Source organism: Theropithecus gelada, chromosome 13, assembly GCF_003255815.1.
Source record: "Theropithecus gelada isolate Dixy chromosome 13, Tgel_1.0, whole genome shotgun sequence".
Lineage (NCBI taxonomy): Eukaryota > Metazoa > Chordata > Mammalia > Primates > Cercopithecidae > Theropithecus > Theropithecus gelada.
The window spans coordinates 50,891,686-50,907,221 of record NC_037681.1 but is presented as its reverse complement, the minus strand read 5'-3'; the positions used below and the strand labels follow the sequence as shown (position 1 = coordinate 50,907,221).

The window sequence follows — 15,536 nt, the reverse complement described above, 5'->3', positions numbered from 1 at the left end:
GGTAGTATTAAGATCCCTTTTTATAGAGATGAAGAAACAAAAGCTTACAGAGAGGCTAAGGAGCTTAGCCAAGTTCAAATGACTAGAAAGTGGGAAAGCCAATAGTGAAACCAAATACCTGTCTGCAATGTCTGTGAAAATGCTCGCTCTCCAAAAATTAGTGACTGGACACTGTAAAAGCATTACAATTATATTAATGTTTACCAATTCTCAGAACTCTCAAGGTTTTGGCAGAAAGATTCAACAAAAATGTGTGGTTCATAATTAAAAGATTATATACTACAGAAAACAGATGACATTTAGAAAATGAAGTATAGTAACAATACATGACAATTACAAAAAATCATTTAACCTCTGAATGTTTGCTTTACAATCAGATATACAATTCTGAATCTAGAATAAATCTCAAAGATCATTTACTCCAATTTATTTTACAGATGATGAAACAAACACTAAAAATAGTTATATAAATGACACGAAAACAGTCAAATGTTTCAATAGGAAATGTCTCTGATTTTACGATGACAGTAACATTACTTAGCATACAGTTTGTAGATGACGTTTTAGAAGTATCTACTTGTGATGATTAATATTATGCAAACTGAACAGTATTCTTATTTTACTTAATATATGTATATAGAAAAATACTCACTTTGTAAATAGAGAGTGATAGTGGTTAAGCAACAACATAAAATGAGTATTTTATGGTAAATGGTATGTTTAGGGTTGCAATGAAACACTGGGCTTCATATCATTAAAGCTAATTTTAAAATGTAACTCTAAAAATTAATGGTCTGGGAAAGTCAACTTCTGTCCTCTAAAAGAAAAAGATTTTTAGTCAAATGAAAGCCAGAAAAGAAATTAGTCAAGCTCTGTAAATTGACAATTAGGATAAGACATTTTAGGTAGAGGACTATTATCTTCACAAGGACAGAGATCATATCTGTCCTGTTTATCACTGCATCCTAGCAAAATGCTAGGTACACGGTAGACAATAACAAGTTGCTGGATGAACATTAAGAGATCCTGCCAACTACTCTTGCAATCCAATCACAAAACAAAGCATACTTATATTAAAAAAAAGCAAGAAGAAATTTTGCCTAAAAGACCAGCCCTAACAGAGTAAAAGGTACTAGACATCATCCAGCTGACTTAAAGGAAAATGTGGCTATAATTAATAAATAGACGAGAAATCTCAAGAAAGTAACAGAACCAATAAAGAACCCAAAATAAATTCCAGAACTTACAGTATTTTAAATAAAAATTCACTAGATGAACAAACAGCAGATTAAAGATAACAGAAGAAAGGGTCATTCAGCTTGAAAACAGATAAATAGAAATCATTCAATATGAAAAATACAGGGGAAAAAATACAAGGGAAGAAAAGGAAGAGAGCTTTTGTGACATATGTGACAAGATAACCAATCTAACATACATGTAATTGTAGTTCCCAAAATGAGGAGAGAGAGAATAAGGTAGAAAAAAATGTGAAAAAAATAATGGTCTAAAATTTCCCAGTTAAAAAAAAAAAACAAAAACCAACCAACCTATAGATCTAAGAAGCCCAATGGAACACAGCAAAACACATTCAGCCCTCTACATCCTTGGGGTCTGCATTTGTGAATTCAACCAATCATGGGTCAAATATATTCATGGGAAAAAAGGATGGTTGAACCTATACTGAGAATGCACTGACTTTTTTTTTCTTGTCATTATTCCCTAAGCAATACAATTCCCTAACAATAACAACTACTTACATAACATTTATGTTGTATTCGGTATTATAAGCAATCTAGAGAATATTTAAAGCATACAGAAGGATGTGCATAGGATATGTGCAAATACTGTAGAGACTTGAACATCCATGCATTTAGGTATCTATCAGGGGTAGGGGGCACTCTAGTACAAGCAGACAGTCTCGTCTGGTGTGTAACTTACCACAGGTAGGGTGAGCCATGTTGCCACAAGGCGGTTGTTGATCCAGCGATACCAAGACGGGTTTACAAACATCAAAGGTAAAAAGGGACCCAGCATGAAAATGCTTCCAAAAAAGCTTCCCCAAAACAGAGTCAGTATAAAGTAAATCCCTTTCCATGACGCCATGATTCTGAAAGATATATAAAAAAAAAAAAGGATATATTTTGTTACTATACATTTAACGGCTTGAATTCAATTTCAGGATGATGGAGCATAAAATGATCACTAATTTTAGGGCTACAGAAAGGCTCTAATAAACAATATAAGTGCCTGAATTTCAAAGAGGTGACCCTCCTACATGCTCTACTGGTCTAACAAGTTGCCAGTACATTAGAAATTTATATTCTCTGGTCGGGTGTGGTGACTCACGCCTGTAATCCCAGCACTTTAGGAGGCTGGGGGTGGGGGGGTGTGGATCACTTGAGGCCAGGAGTCCGAGACCAGCCTGGCCAACATGGTGAAACACTAAAATACATCTCCACTAAAAATACAAAAATTAGCCAGGTGTGGTACTGTGCCTGTAATCCCAGCTACATGGGAGGCTGAGGTAGATGTTACAGTGAGCCGAGATTGCACCACTGCACTCCAGCTGGGACAACACAGTGAGACTGTTTCAAAAAAAAGAAAGTGATACTCTCAACAGAGCAAATATCTGACCTCCAAAAAGAGTTATCTAGTTTAAGAAGCCTTTTTTTTAAATCATAAAACCATGTATTTTCCTTTCTAAGGTGTTATCTAACAAACTCATAAAATATTCCAGAGTGTTTTCCTATCCAGAACTAGAAGCAATTGACTGAAAACTACAGACAAGTTTCCCAAGTTGAGTACAACAGTCCCCACTTTGGATCCATTCCAAGACCCCTAGTGGATGCCTGAATCACACATTGTACTAAACCCTTCATATACATTACATACATACCATGATGAAGTTTAACTTACCAATTAGGCGTGGTGAGAGATTAATAATAACTATTATTAATAAAGTATTATTAAGTAAAATAAAGGCTCCCTGAACACAAGCACTGCTATACCCCGACAGTCAATCTGATCACAGAAACAGCTATTAAGGGACTAACAGGCAGGCAGGATAGCATATATTGCATCAACGCATGGGACAAAGGGATAATTCACATCCTGAATGCGACAGAGAAGCATGGCATCAGATTTCATCCCACTACTCAGAATGGTACACAAATTTAAAACCCATCAGTTGTTTATTTCTGGAATTTTCCATAAAACATTCAAACCACAGTTGACTTTGGGTAACTCAAACCGCGGAAAGCAAAACTGTGGGTAAGGAGGGGACTACTATATACCTAAAAACAATGGCAAGTTAGCAGAGTACATTGAAATTTTTTAAAATCCAGAAATATTAATTCTTTATATTAGAATCTGAAAATAACATCTTGGGTACTTGGTCTTTAATTGGCTTTTTATGAGTTGAAGGGTTAAGTAGAACTTAGACTCTTCACTGGCTATTTCCAAAGATTACTGTAGGGGGTCCTCATAACCAGAACATCATACTGATGTTGGAATGCTTGTTGGAAACATAGTCTAATATGAATAAACATTTGATTTTACAACTTAAACTATGTTAGAGAAAAACTGTGTTTTGCCTCAGAATAAAATTGTTAGAAACATTGAAATGATGAAAAAAATGGCCTTAAAATCTATGTAGCAAAAAGGTATCTCAGAGATCAAGACCTCTGAATATTTTAAAAGAATCACAACAGGAAACAGAATACATTTTCAAATGTCATGGTGCTTTTTAAAAATATCAGACAAACAACAAAACAGGTCAAATACCTTAAAACACACAATCAAGACTGACAGTATACTAAGTTTTTATTTGTTTGTTTGTTTGTTTTAAGGCGGCGTTTCACTCTGTCGCCAAGCTGCAGTGCAGTGGCGCGATCTCGGCTCACTGCAAGCTCTGCCTCCCGGGTTCAGGAGGTTCTCCTGCCTCAGCCTCTGGAGCAGCCGGGATTACAGGCGCGTGCCACCATGCTCATCTAATTTTTGTATTTTTAGTAGGGACAGGGTTTCACCCTGTTGGCCAGGGTGGTCTGGATCTATTGACCTCATGATCTGGTTGCCTCAGCCTCCCAAAATGCTGGGATTACAGGCGTAAGCCACTGCGCCTGACTGACTACTATTTTTAAATTTCTACTGATACTTGACAGTACCGTGTACAAAATCCTTCAAAGTACAAACTGAATAAACATCAACTAAGAGCTGGCTTTTTGCTAAACTCTAGATCTAAACTTTTAAGAGGTGGGGTAATGGAGTAATAATGGAAAAAGACTACTGGAAAGCAGCAGGCTGAACAATTCCCAGAGCTCACACATGGGGCCTGGAGTGGTCTGTTACCACCTATCCTCAACTTTCCTTTCTCTGAGGCTCAGGTCTTCCTCTTTGCATTGATGACACTATAGCTAGCTTCTCCCCAGAAAAAAGAAAAAAAAAACCCTACAAACATCTAAATTTGGTATTCTCAATGCCTACTTCCTTTTATATACCCGCCCCGCCCCCAAGTCCTGCAATGCTGCTGCTCTATTTGAAATCCCTGTAACTACCTTTATCTACTGTTGTTGTTTTTTTCTGCCAATTAGTGATTAGCTAGCTCTGTGTTTAGACCCTCACCCCTCAACTCCCTGCAGAGCTACACTTCACATTGTATCCATATATAATGCTTCCCCCATCAAGGCTCTGGCATGCTTCTTCCTCACCAATTTCTGATTTGATGTGATTAACAGAAAAAAATATATAAAGTAACTTAGCTATCATATAATAAAATATTTTCATTATGCAGTGATGAAGCTGAGGCTCAGGAGAGTTAAGAAGACTTTCCTAAATCCACACAACAAATTAGTAGCATCAAATCTTTTCTGCTTACTGCTGCTTCTGCTATATCATGCTCTCTTTCTCCTGTGAAGGAGCCAGAAATTAGCCCTGAAATATGTCTCTAAACATAGACTTAAACGGGTAGAAAGGTGTGTGTCACATGAATATACTGGGATTACTCAGACCAAATCTAATCTAAAATTATTTCCATCCTACTTCTATTCCTTCTCTTTCAATCATTTGTTGATTTTCAATGATTCAATAAACATACAAAGATATCCCAATTACTGTGTGCCAGACACTATGTTAGTCATCTGGAGATTATAACAGTGAATATGACAGAAATTGCAAAGCTCTCACAAATCTAATGGTCCCTCCATCTCTTCCTTATGAGATCCTATGTGGCTCTGCATTTAATCTAGCCCTATTCTGTATCTTCTTCCAAGTCTCAAGAGTTTGATGGACAAACTTGGTTCCAAATTATGCTAGCTATATACTTATTTGGAATAGCTAAAAAAAAAAATTTTTTTAAACAATAAAACTACTGACAATACCAGGAGCTGACAAGGATATGCAGCAACCAGAACTTGCAAACACTGCTGGTGGGAATGCAAAATGGGATGGCCACTTTGGAAAAGTTTGGCAGTTTCTTAAAATGCTAAATAGACACTTAAAATAAAATCCAGAAATTCCACTCAATATCTAAGACAAATGAAAATGTATGTTCACACAAAAACCTATACATAATTATTTACAGCAGCATTATTCATAATTACCAAAAACTGGAAACCACCCAATTGTCAGTCAGGGAGAATGGATAAACAAAACCATAGTACATCCACACAATGACATACTACTCAGAATAAAGACAAACTATTGATCCATGCAACATGTTGAGTTAATCTCAAATGCATTATGCTGAACAAAAGATATGGTTTTAAAATCTTTTACTGGATTATTTCATTTATATGACATTCCAGATAAGGCAAAACCAAAGGATAGGGAAACAGATCAGTGGTTGGCAAAGATTAGAAGTAGGGAGATGGTTTGATTACAAAGAAACAACACAATATAAGTTTAGGGGTTGGTCGGGCACAAGGTGGCTCGTGCCTGTAATCCCAGCACTTTGGGAAGCCGAGGGGAGCAGATCACGAGGTCAGGAGATTGAGACCATCTCGGTCAACATGATGAAACCCCGTCTCTACGAAAAATACAAAAATTAGCTGGGCATGGTGGCGCGTGCCTGTAATCCTAGCTATTTGGGAGGGTGAGGTAGGAGAATCGCTTGAACCCGGAGTCGGAGGTTGCAGTGAGCTGAGATGGCGCCACTGCACTCCAGCCTGGCAACAGAGTGAGACTCCCTCTCAAAAAAAATAAATAAAAAATAAAAAAAGAAGAAGTTTAGGGGGTTGAGGAAATTGGAAACTGTTCTATTTCCTGTTTAGGTTATGTTACAGGAAAGCTGTCCTGATCCAGACCCCAAGAAAGGGTTCTTGCATCTCACACAAGAAAGAATTCAGGGCAAGTCCACGATGCAAACTGAAACCAAGTTTAGTACGAAAGTAAAGGAATGAAAGAATGGCTACTCCACAGACAATGCAGCCCTGAGGGCTGCTGGTTGCCCATTTTTATGGTTATTTCTTGATGATATGCTAAACAAGGTAGGGATTATTCATGCCTCCCCCTTTTAGACCTTATAGGGTAACTTCTTGACGTTGCCCTGGCATTTGTAAACTGTCATGGTGCTGGTGGGAGTGTAGCAGTGAGGACCATCAAAGGTCACTCTTGTTGCCATCTTGGTTTTGGTGGGTTTTGGCCAGCTCCTTAACTGCAACCTGTTTTATCAGCAAGGTCTTTATGACCTGTATTTTGTGGTGACCTCCTATCTCATCCTGTGACTTAGAATGCCTTAACCATCTGAAAATTCAGCCCAGTAAGTTTCAGCCTCATTTTACCCAGCTCCTATTTAAAATGGATTTGTTCCAGTTCACACACCTGTGACAGTCACAAGACTATACACATTTGTGAAAATCCATAGAAAGTATATTTTTTAAAAAGGGAACTTTACTGTTTGTAGATTTTTAAATAAATTTTTTAAAAATTATGCTATGTGATATAAAATCTGACAATATTTACTGTTCTCTTATGGGGAATTCCAATTTTCTGGATTATTTCAATTACAGTAACACCTAAAATGTAACTAGCTTTTAAAATATTCCAGGCACTGTTTCATGTATTTTACATGTCGACCTGTTCACCAGTCACAGCAATCTCATAATGTAGGTATTTTCATTACCTTAATTTTACATATAAAGCTATTGAGGCAGCAAGGGGTTAAGTAACTTACTAAAGCTACACAGCTAATAAATAACAAAACTGGAACTTGAAGCCAGGTAAATTGGTGTCAGAGTCCACACTCAGGCTAAAATGTTACACTATGTTTCCTTTTCAAGAATATATTACATCTGTAGTTAAATATATACCTGTTTTTAAATAGGCTATAAAATAAAGATTTACAATGATAAACTAAATGTTTAATACCTCATACAAAAATTATTCTGAATTTTAGAATTCATAGAAACTTAGTGAGAAAGCCTTATGTCTTTCTTATCTTACTGTTACTGGCAGGTCTTTGTTCTTAGAGCTCCCAAGATGGTGGTGGGCCGCTCCCAAGATGGCAGCAAGCCTTCTGCTCTCTGACCTGGGGGGTTCTTGGCTTCACGGATTCCAAGGAATGGAACCTGGGGCCATGCGGTGAGTGTTATAGCTCCATTAGAAGCCGTGGGTCATGGAGGAGAACCATGGAACCCAGCAACTAGTGTTCAGCTCAATTAGGACAAACACACGCACTTAACCACACAGAAACAATGGCGAGCCTCTAGCCTGATTGGGAGTGGCAATGGGCACCTTGCTGGATCAGAAGCACAGAGGACACCGTGCCAGATCCATAGGGGTGAAAGTCAATGGCGGGTCTGCAACAGCAGCATTCAGCAGTGGTGGACGGCGAGCGGAAGTTCAGCTCGAGCCCTAACAAACATGGACCAGAAGAGTGTGCAGTTGCAAGATTTAATAGAGTGAAAACAAAGCTCCCACACAATGGGAGGGGACCCAAAGGGGGTTGCCACTGCCAGTTCGAATGCCTAGGTTTACATCCTGATCACTGTCCCTCCCCCTGTGCTCTCAGGCGATAGATGACTATTTTTTTTTACCTCCTGCTTTTAGCCTAATAGGTATTTTAGTGAGCTCTCTTTACTACCTGATTGGTCAGGTGTGAGCTGAGTTACAAGCCCCGTGTTTAAAGGTGGATGCAGTCACTTTCCCTAGCTAGGCTTAGGGATTCTCAGTCAGCCTAGGAAATCCAGCTAGTCCTGTCTCTCAGTTCCCCCATCTCAACAGGAAAACCCAAGTGCTGTTGGAGAAGTTGGCTGACAACCACTCTAACTGCTTCCTGCTGAACTGGGGCATAGAAGGGGGCATGCAGTTGAGATTTCCTCAGGAAGGGTGCCTTTGATGTCATCAACATCAGAGCATGGGCTAGCAGGCCAGGGATCCGCGGTAGATCTTAGTCATGGACTGCATCTGGGGCTCCATTTAAAGAACCATTTGTAGTTTTACAGCATCGATTCCAGAAGAGACAAACTTAACAAGGAGGTTAAAGATACAGGGATTGAAATGTATGGCCTGAAGTGCAGGGGGAGGCACATCCAACAGTTAGTAGGGTTTGGGGATCAGCATAAGCCAGTATAGGCTGGATGTGTTCCTCACTGAGGGCCCAGGTGCCTTCGAATAATTTTAGCCCTAAGTATTTAAAACTTGCTGTGAGCAGAGCTGAGCCTTTGGTTTGGATACCTTGTAGCCACAGGTGGCGAGGAACTTTAAGAGCGTTTGGGTGGCTTGATGGCACAAGGTTTCTGAACGGGTGGCTAAAAGTAAATCATCCACATACCAAAGGACAAGAGTGTCCAAGTATGAGAAGTGGCTCAAATCTTGGGCTAATGCCTGTCCAAATAGATGGGAGCTGTCCCTGAACCCTTGGGGTAAAACAGTCCAGGTGAGTTGAGACGTTGAGTTTCAAGGATCTTCAAAGGCAAACAAGAATTGAGAGTCAGAATGTACAGGGATGCAGAAAAAGGCATCCTTAAGGTACAGGACTGTAAACCACTCTGCTTCCTCTGGTATTTGGGAAAGCAGAGTATAAGGGTTAGGTACAGCTGGTACAGAGGGACAACAGCCTCGTTGATAATCCTGAGATCTTGCACTAACCTCCACTGTCCGTTGGGTTTCTGTACTCCTAAAATTGGAATATTGCAGGGGCTACTGCATGACCTTGGGCTTTTAGGTCCTTCACAATCTTCTGGAGTCCTTGTTGGGCCTCAGGTCTAAGAGGGTACTGCCTTTGGTAGGCAAAGGAGGCAGAATCCTTTAGTTTAACTTGAATGGGACGGGCATTCTTCACTCGTCCATATTGTCCTTCTGTTGCCCAGACTTCAGGATTAATTCCTTCCTCAAGCAGGGGACAACAAACAGGTGTTCCTTCTCCTATGTTCAGGTGTATAATGGCTCCTACTTTTGCTAGGATGTATCTCCCTAACCAAGGAGTGGGGCTTTCAGGCATAATTAGAAAGGCATGTGAAAAGAGTAAAGTTACCCAGGCCCAACTTAGTGGCTGGGAGAAGTATCTAATGACTGCCTGTCCTAGGACCCCTCAAATAGTGACAGGTCTGGAGGACAGCTGTCCGGGACAGGAGAGTAAGAATGAGAAGGCTGCATCAGTGTCCAGGAGACAATTAACCTCCTGGCCCTCAATGGTCAAGCATACCTGGGGCTCTGTGAGGGTGATGGCATAGGCTAGCGCTTGCCCCAGGCACCCTCAGTCCTGCTGCTGGATCATCTGGTTAACGGCTTCTGACTCAGAGGACTTTCGTCTGCTGGGGCAGTGGGCCTTCCAGTGATTCCCTTGACATAAGGGGCATGGACGAGGGGGCAGCTTATTTCTATTCAGACAATCTTTTTTAAAGTGTCCTTGTAGACCACACTGGAAGCAAGCCCTGTTAGGCATTCGATTTGCCCAGCCTTTTCCTCTTCCAGAGCCTCCAAAGTTCACTTGCCTGAGGGCCTTTTTTTATCCCATTTGTCCCGTTCCGCCCGCTCTTCCTCATCACTATTATAAAAAACCGAGCTTGCCAGGTTCAATAGGGTTTCCAAGTTTTGCTCTGGGTCTAAGGTGGACTTACTAAGTTTTTTCTAATGTCTGCAGCTGACTGAATGATAAACTTATCTTTTAAGATTAGTTGGCCTTCAATAGAGTCAGGTGACAGAGAGGTATGCTTTCTCAATGCCTCCCTTAGTCTCTCCAGAAAGGCAGTAGGATTTTCTTCCTTTCCCTGTGTTATAGTAGACATCACTGAATAATTTATAGGCTTCTTCCTAGTGTTCCATAGTCCTTCTAGCACGCAAGTTAGCAAATGTCTGCGGCACCAAGCTCCATGTTCTGTGTCCCCAGGAGGGTCTACACTGGGAACTGCCTGCTGGCCTGTGGGGAATTGTTCTCTTTCCTCTGTTGTCATCCTATCATTGACCTGACTGAGATACCAGAGATCGCCAAACTCTTGGGCTGCAGTTATGGCGGCACTTGTCTCATTTGGGGTTAGTGTCTGATCTAGCAGTAACATTGTATCTTTCCATGTCGGATCAAAGGATTGTCCTAACCCTTGTAAAATCTCAATATAGCCATCAGGGTTATCTGAGAATTTACCTAGGTCTATTTTAATTTGCTTCAAGTCTGAGAGGGAAAAAGGTACATGCACGCTGGCTGGGCCGAATTCTCCTCCTCCCACTGCTTGGAGGGGGCATAATCGGGGAATACTTGCACTCCTTGGTTCATTGTTTACCCCTTTGCCTATCTCCTCTGGAGACAGTTTGGGTTGAAGGGAGGTCCTTATTAGTTGGGAAAGGAGCCAGGGGGACACCGGCATAGGGAAGTAGACTCTGAGGGCTTCCTGTACGGCATAAATTACACTTTTTACATAATTGTGAGTTGTCTCTTAATGAAAAGAAAGTTTGCACATATGGCACGTCACTCCATTTGCCCTCTTTTCTACAAAAGAGGTCTAGCTGTAAGATGGTGTTATAATTTATACTTCCCTCAGGAGGCCAGGTTTCTCCCACTTGAAGAGGATATTGTGGCCAGGCGGTACTGCAGAAGAATATAAGTCATTTCTCTCTTAGCGTCTGAGGGTCAAATTGGTCCCAATTCTCCAGAATACATCTTAGGGGCGTTTTTGCGTTGGGGGAAACGTTTCCCATCTGGAAAAAGAACATAGGGATGCTAGCAGCCCTAGTCATTTTCCGATGAGCATTAGTCCTACGGTGTCCTCTATGGTCCTAATGCTTATTCCTTTCCAGGGTGCGTAACCACCCATGGACTTCTGCTTATCAGATTAGTTATGCTCACTGATGTAGCAGTCCTGCACCTGTTTTCCTGCCTTTCTTGACCGACAAAGAAAGGGGTCTGGGCTGCTGGATTCCAGTGGTCCTTTACCAGCGTGCCCAACATTGCCTTTGTGCTCAGGGTTGAGTTCTAGAGCTAGGATGGGTTCCTGAGTGTTTCATAACAAACCGGTTGCCCCATCAAGGTGCATTCCCATAAACAATGGTTCCTAGAGGGTGTAGATAACCTTTTGAGTCAGGATTGAGATAGATTTTTTTTTTTTTATGATAACCATTTTTATCCAAAGCAAACTTCCTTCATGCCTGGGGACTAGACCGTCTAAGGCCACAAGATTAGAAGTTAGGATAATATATGTTACACTGTTAACTTTTAGCAGCTTTACTTTTATTGAAAACCTTGTAAGTCTGGAATTTCAATTATCCTTTGCTATTAATAAGATTTTGTTTAGTCTAAATTAACTTAGAATTGGTATAGATCGTCCCTTCCTGGTTCTGTAAGTACTTTAAGGCTTGGCTGAGTGCAAACAGCTCGCACATTTGAGCAGACCAATTATTAGACAATTTTTCTAACTCTGCTTCTACAAGAGTTTCCCTATCAATTACTGAATACACATTCTGTTTTTTTTCCCTCAATCACCCAGGAGGAACCATCCATCGTCCTGTCCTGAAGGGAGTTCCTCCTAGGTCTGGTTGGAACTTTGTATGGTAATTAAGATTTAAATACCCTATTAGGAAATCTGCTGGGTTAAGGGAATTTTCAGTGGTTAATGTTAAATCATCTTCTTCTAACAGAATAGCCCCATACTTTAAGATTTTTGAGTTAGTAAGCTACCTTTTTTACTTAGGATATTTCTGAACTGGTGAGGTATGCTCATGATGAGCTTTCCTCTAAAAGTTATTCTTCTACTTTCTTCTGCTAGCAAAGCAGTTGCCGCTACAGATTGAATGCATTTGAGCCATCTGTGGGTTATTGGATTAAGGATTTTTGATAGGAAGGCTACGGGTTGTCAGTGGCCCCATTGCTTTTAGCTATGCCCTTGTTTACACTGACAACAAGGTGGGTATTAGAGTGTTATAGGGTCAAGGAGAAGACCTTCAATTATCAATTACAGGTTTTAAATTTACCCTGGCTTTTAAAGGAATAGGGTACACTGTTTTTTCTTTACTATTTCTCTTTCTCTCTTTTTGACTTTCTGTCTCTCTCTCTCTCTCTCTCTCTGTCTCTCTCTGACTCCCTTTGTGTCTCTGCCTCTCTCTTTTCCCCCTCTCTTTCTCCCTTCTCTTTTGATAGATGGATTTTGGGAACATAGCAGAATGACATTGCCCCCATTTGCCACTATAGGAATATGCTCTTCCCTTTAATTTACTCAATTCGCTTTCATCCTGATCTGTTATGTTGTGGTAGACCCAGTTTCAGTTGTTAAAGTACTGGGTTATCATTTGAAACTAGGCCTCATAAAACTTAAAAAATTAGCACCAGGTGGCCCTAGATAGGGTCCCACCCTGCCTCGATAGGGTCCCACCCTGATAGGGTCCCACCCTGCCAATTCTGGGAAACAACCTCATGGGGTCCCACCCTGCCAATTCCGGGGGTCCCACCCTGCCTCGAAGTTCCCAGAATCAACAACTCCAGGAAAGAACCTCATAAGGTCCTGCTCTAACCAATTAGAACAAGACACCTTGCTCAGGCCATAGCTAGACCCAATTATTTTGCACCTTAAGCTTTGTTTGAATTTCGCGCCATAAGCTGTGTTTGAACTTGTGTTTACCTATATAAACAGCCTGTAACAAGCAGTCAAGGTCCCAGGGCCAACTTAGAGCTTGGGACCCTAGCGCGCTAGTAATAAATAACTCTCTGCTGTGAACCTCGTGTCGGTGATCCTTCGCGGCGACCCCTGCCCAGGAGGGAATCGAGAGTTCGGTTCCAACACATTCTAAGGCCCTGGCCAAGAAGTTGAGGCTTGGAGATTGTATTGCGGGGTGGGGAGGGGGGAAGGGCCGGTAAGCTGGGTAGAAATTGGGAGGAGAGCATCTTAAAACAATGGGAGAGCAATCCTCCCAGCCATTTACAAATCTGGGGCCCTGGCAAGGGTGGTGGGGAACGGGTCCCACATAACTGCCCATGTCAACAGCTGTATACCTGAATTGGGAGGGACACCAGGGACAAGACTCTCTGGGTTCATAGCCTAGATGCCTAAGGACACAGTGGAGAGCTTCCTCAGATCCCTTTGGAAATACAACTTGCTCTAATACTTGGGAGAGGAAATGAAAGCCTGAACCATTAGTACCTAGGAGGAGGCAGGGATCGGAGGAAGTAGATTCAGAGGTAAGGAGAATTTTGGGGCTACACTTTCAAGAAAGTGGTGGTTGGGACCCAGGAGGTATGGGTCAGAAGGAGAGGTAGGGGCGCATGCATCAGCGACTGTGGAGTAAAGACTTCTAGCTGCACCATAATCTCGACCGGCCAATGCCAGGAGTTCGGGATGGCAGCTTTCTGCCTCTAGCTGGCCCTCGGCTTCCCCAGGAAACTTGTAAAAGCAGAAGCTGGTTCCAGGCAGACCAACGCTCCCAATTCAGAAGGGTTGGGGGCTGTTAGCCTTTTCCCAGAAAGCCTGACACCTGAGTCTTAAGTCCGGCAGCCACGCTAATCATTTTTAAATGGCTGACAGATGCCCAGTATTTTCCTCCGACTCTAACGAAGGATAGGACAGAATAGCAAGTGTAAGTGGTCCGATATTACTCAAGGCTTTGGAGAATCCCTGTATAGGCCACCAGATGTTACTGGTAGGTCTTTGTTCTTAGAGCTCCCAAGATGGTGGCAGACCACTCCCAAGATGGCAGCAAGCCTTTTGCTCTCTGATCTGGGGTTCTCGGCCTCATGGATTCCAAGGAATGGAACTTTGGGCCATGCGGTGAGTGTTATAGCTCTATTAGAAGCCATGGGTCATGGAAGAGAACTGTGGAACCCAGCGACTAGTGTTCAGCTTGATTAGGACGAACACATGCACTTAGCACGCAGAAACAATGGCGAGCCTCTAGCCTCATCGGGAGTGGCAATGGGCGTCTTGCTGGATCAGAAGTGCAGTGGACACCGTGCCGGATCTGGAGGGGTGAAAGTCAGCAGCGGGTCTGTGACGGTGGCGTTCATCAGTGGTGGACGGTGAGTGAAAGCTCAGCTGCAGCCCTAACAAACATGGACCAGAAGGGTGTGCAGTTGCAAGATTTAACAGAGTGAAACCAGAGCTCCCATACAACGGGAGGGGACCCAAAGGGGGTCGCCACTGCCGGTTCAAATGCCTGGGTTTATATCCTGATCACTGTCCCTCCACCTGTGCTCCCAGGCGATAGACGATTGACTATTTCTTTACCTCCTGCTTTTAGCCTAATAGGTATTTTAGTAAGCTCTCTTTACTACCTGATTGGTCAGGTGTGAGCTGAGTTACAAGTCCTGTGTTTAAAGGTGGGTGAGGTCACCTTCCCCAGCTAGGCTTAGGAATTCTTAGTCGGCCTAGGAAATCCAGCTAGACAGGACTATCATTACCATCCCTCAATACCTAATGTAATGTGTATCACACCAAAACTTGGGGAGGTGCAAGGAATGGGAGTTGCCAGCTTCTGATGGAAGAAAGTTGGGTTAAATAACTGACAAATTAAATATTTAATCTTTCTAAAACCCTTTAAAATAAAAAAGGTGACATAATTGAGAAGTAATTAAAAACACTGCAATTTAGTATCACATTTTGTGCATTCTTTGCATAATACTGATACCTTTTTTAAAAAGACATTTGAAAACTAACTGCAGTTTTAAAAGGGCATATAACATTTTATTGACAAATAACAGAGATAGGTATAACAGAGATAGAGAAGTGAACTGTAGATAATCCTGAAAAACTATGCCTACTTCAAGTGTAACCTAACAAGTTTTCCCAAATGACCACTTTCCTTTCAGCGAATTAACAACAATCTTAATAACCTCACTAATTTCCTAGCTCATAATATGATTATGATGTTTACCCATGGTGTCTAACCACTTATGGTTCAAACCATTGCATCACCAAACAAAAGATAAAATAGAACACATGAACCAAAATACAGCCCACCTAGACTTCTTACTCAGTTGCATGTGTTATTCCTAGAGCACGACAATGTGGGAGGACATTCCCTGACAAAGATTAACGGACTCCATTATGGATACCTATAGTCCCTTGCTCAGGAAGGAAACATTTTCATAGAATCTCCCTAGTTATTTTATTCATGTAACAAGT

At 41.6% G+C, this 15,536-nt stretch overlaps 1 protein-coding gene across 3 annotated transcripts in view; it reads right to left on the bottom strand.

Annotated features, from left to right (window-relative positions):
• Positions 1–15,536, bottom strand: part of LCLAT1 (lysocardiolipin acyltransferase 1) — a 219,367-nt gene that overhangs the window by 125,558 nt on the left and 78,273 nt on the right. For 2 of the 3 annotated variants that reach the window (XM_025354949.1, XM_025354948.1), the window contains one exon: positions 1,939–2,107. The exons of the other annotated variant lie outside the window; for it this stretch is intronic. In XM_025354949.1, the coding sequence (XP_025210734.1) occupies positions 1,939–2,103 (165 nt within the window). In that variant the 5' untranslated portion in view covers positions 2,104–2,107. The remainder of the gene's footprint in view (positions 1–1,938; positions 2,108–15,536) is intronic. 3 annotated transcript variants of the gene reach the window in all.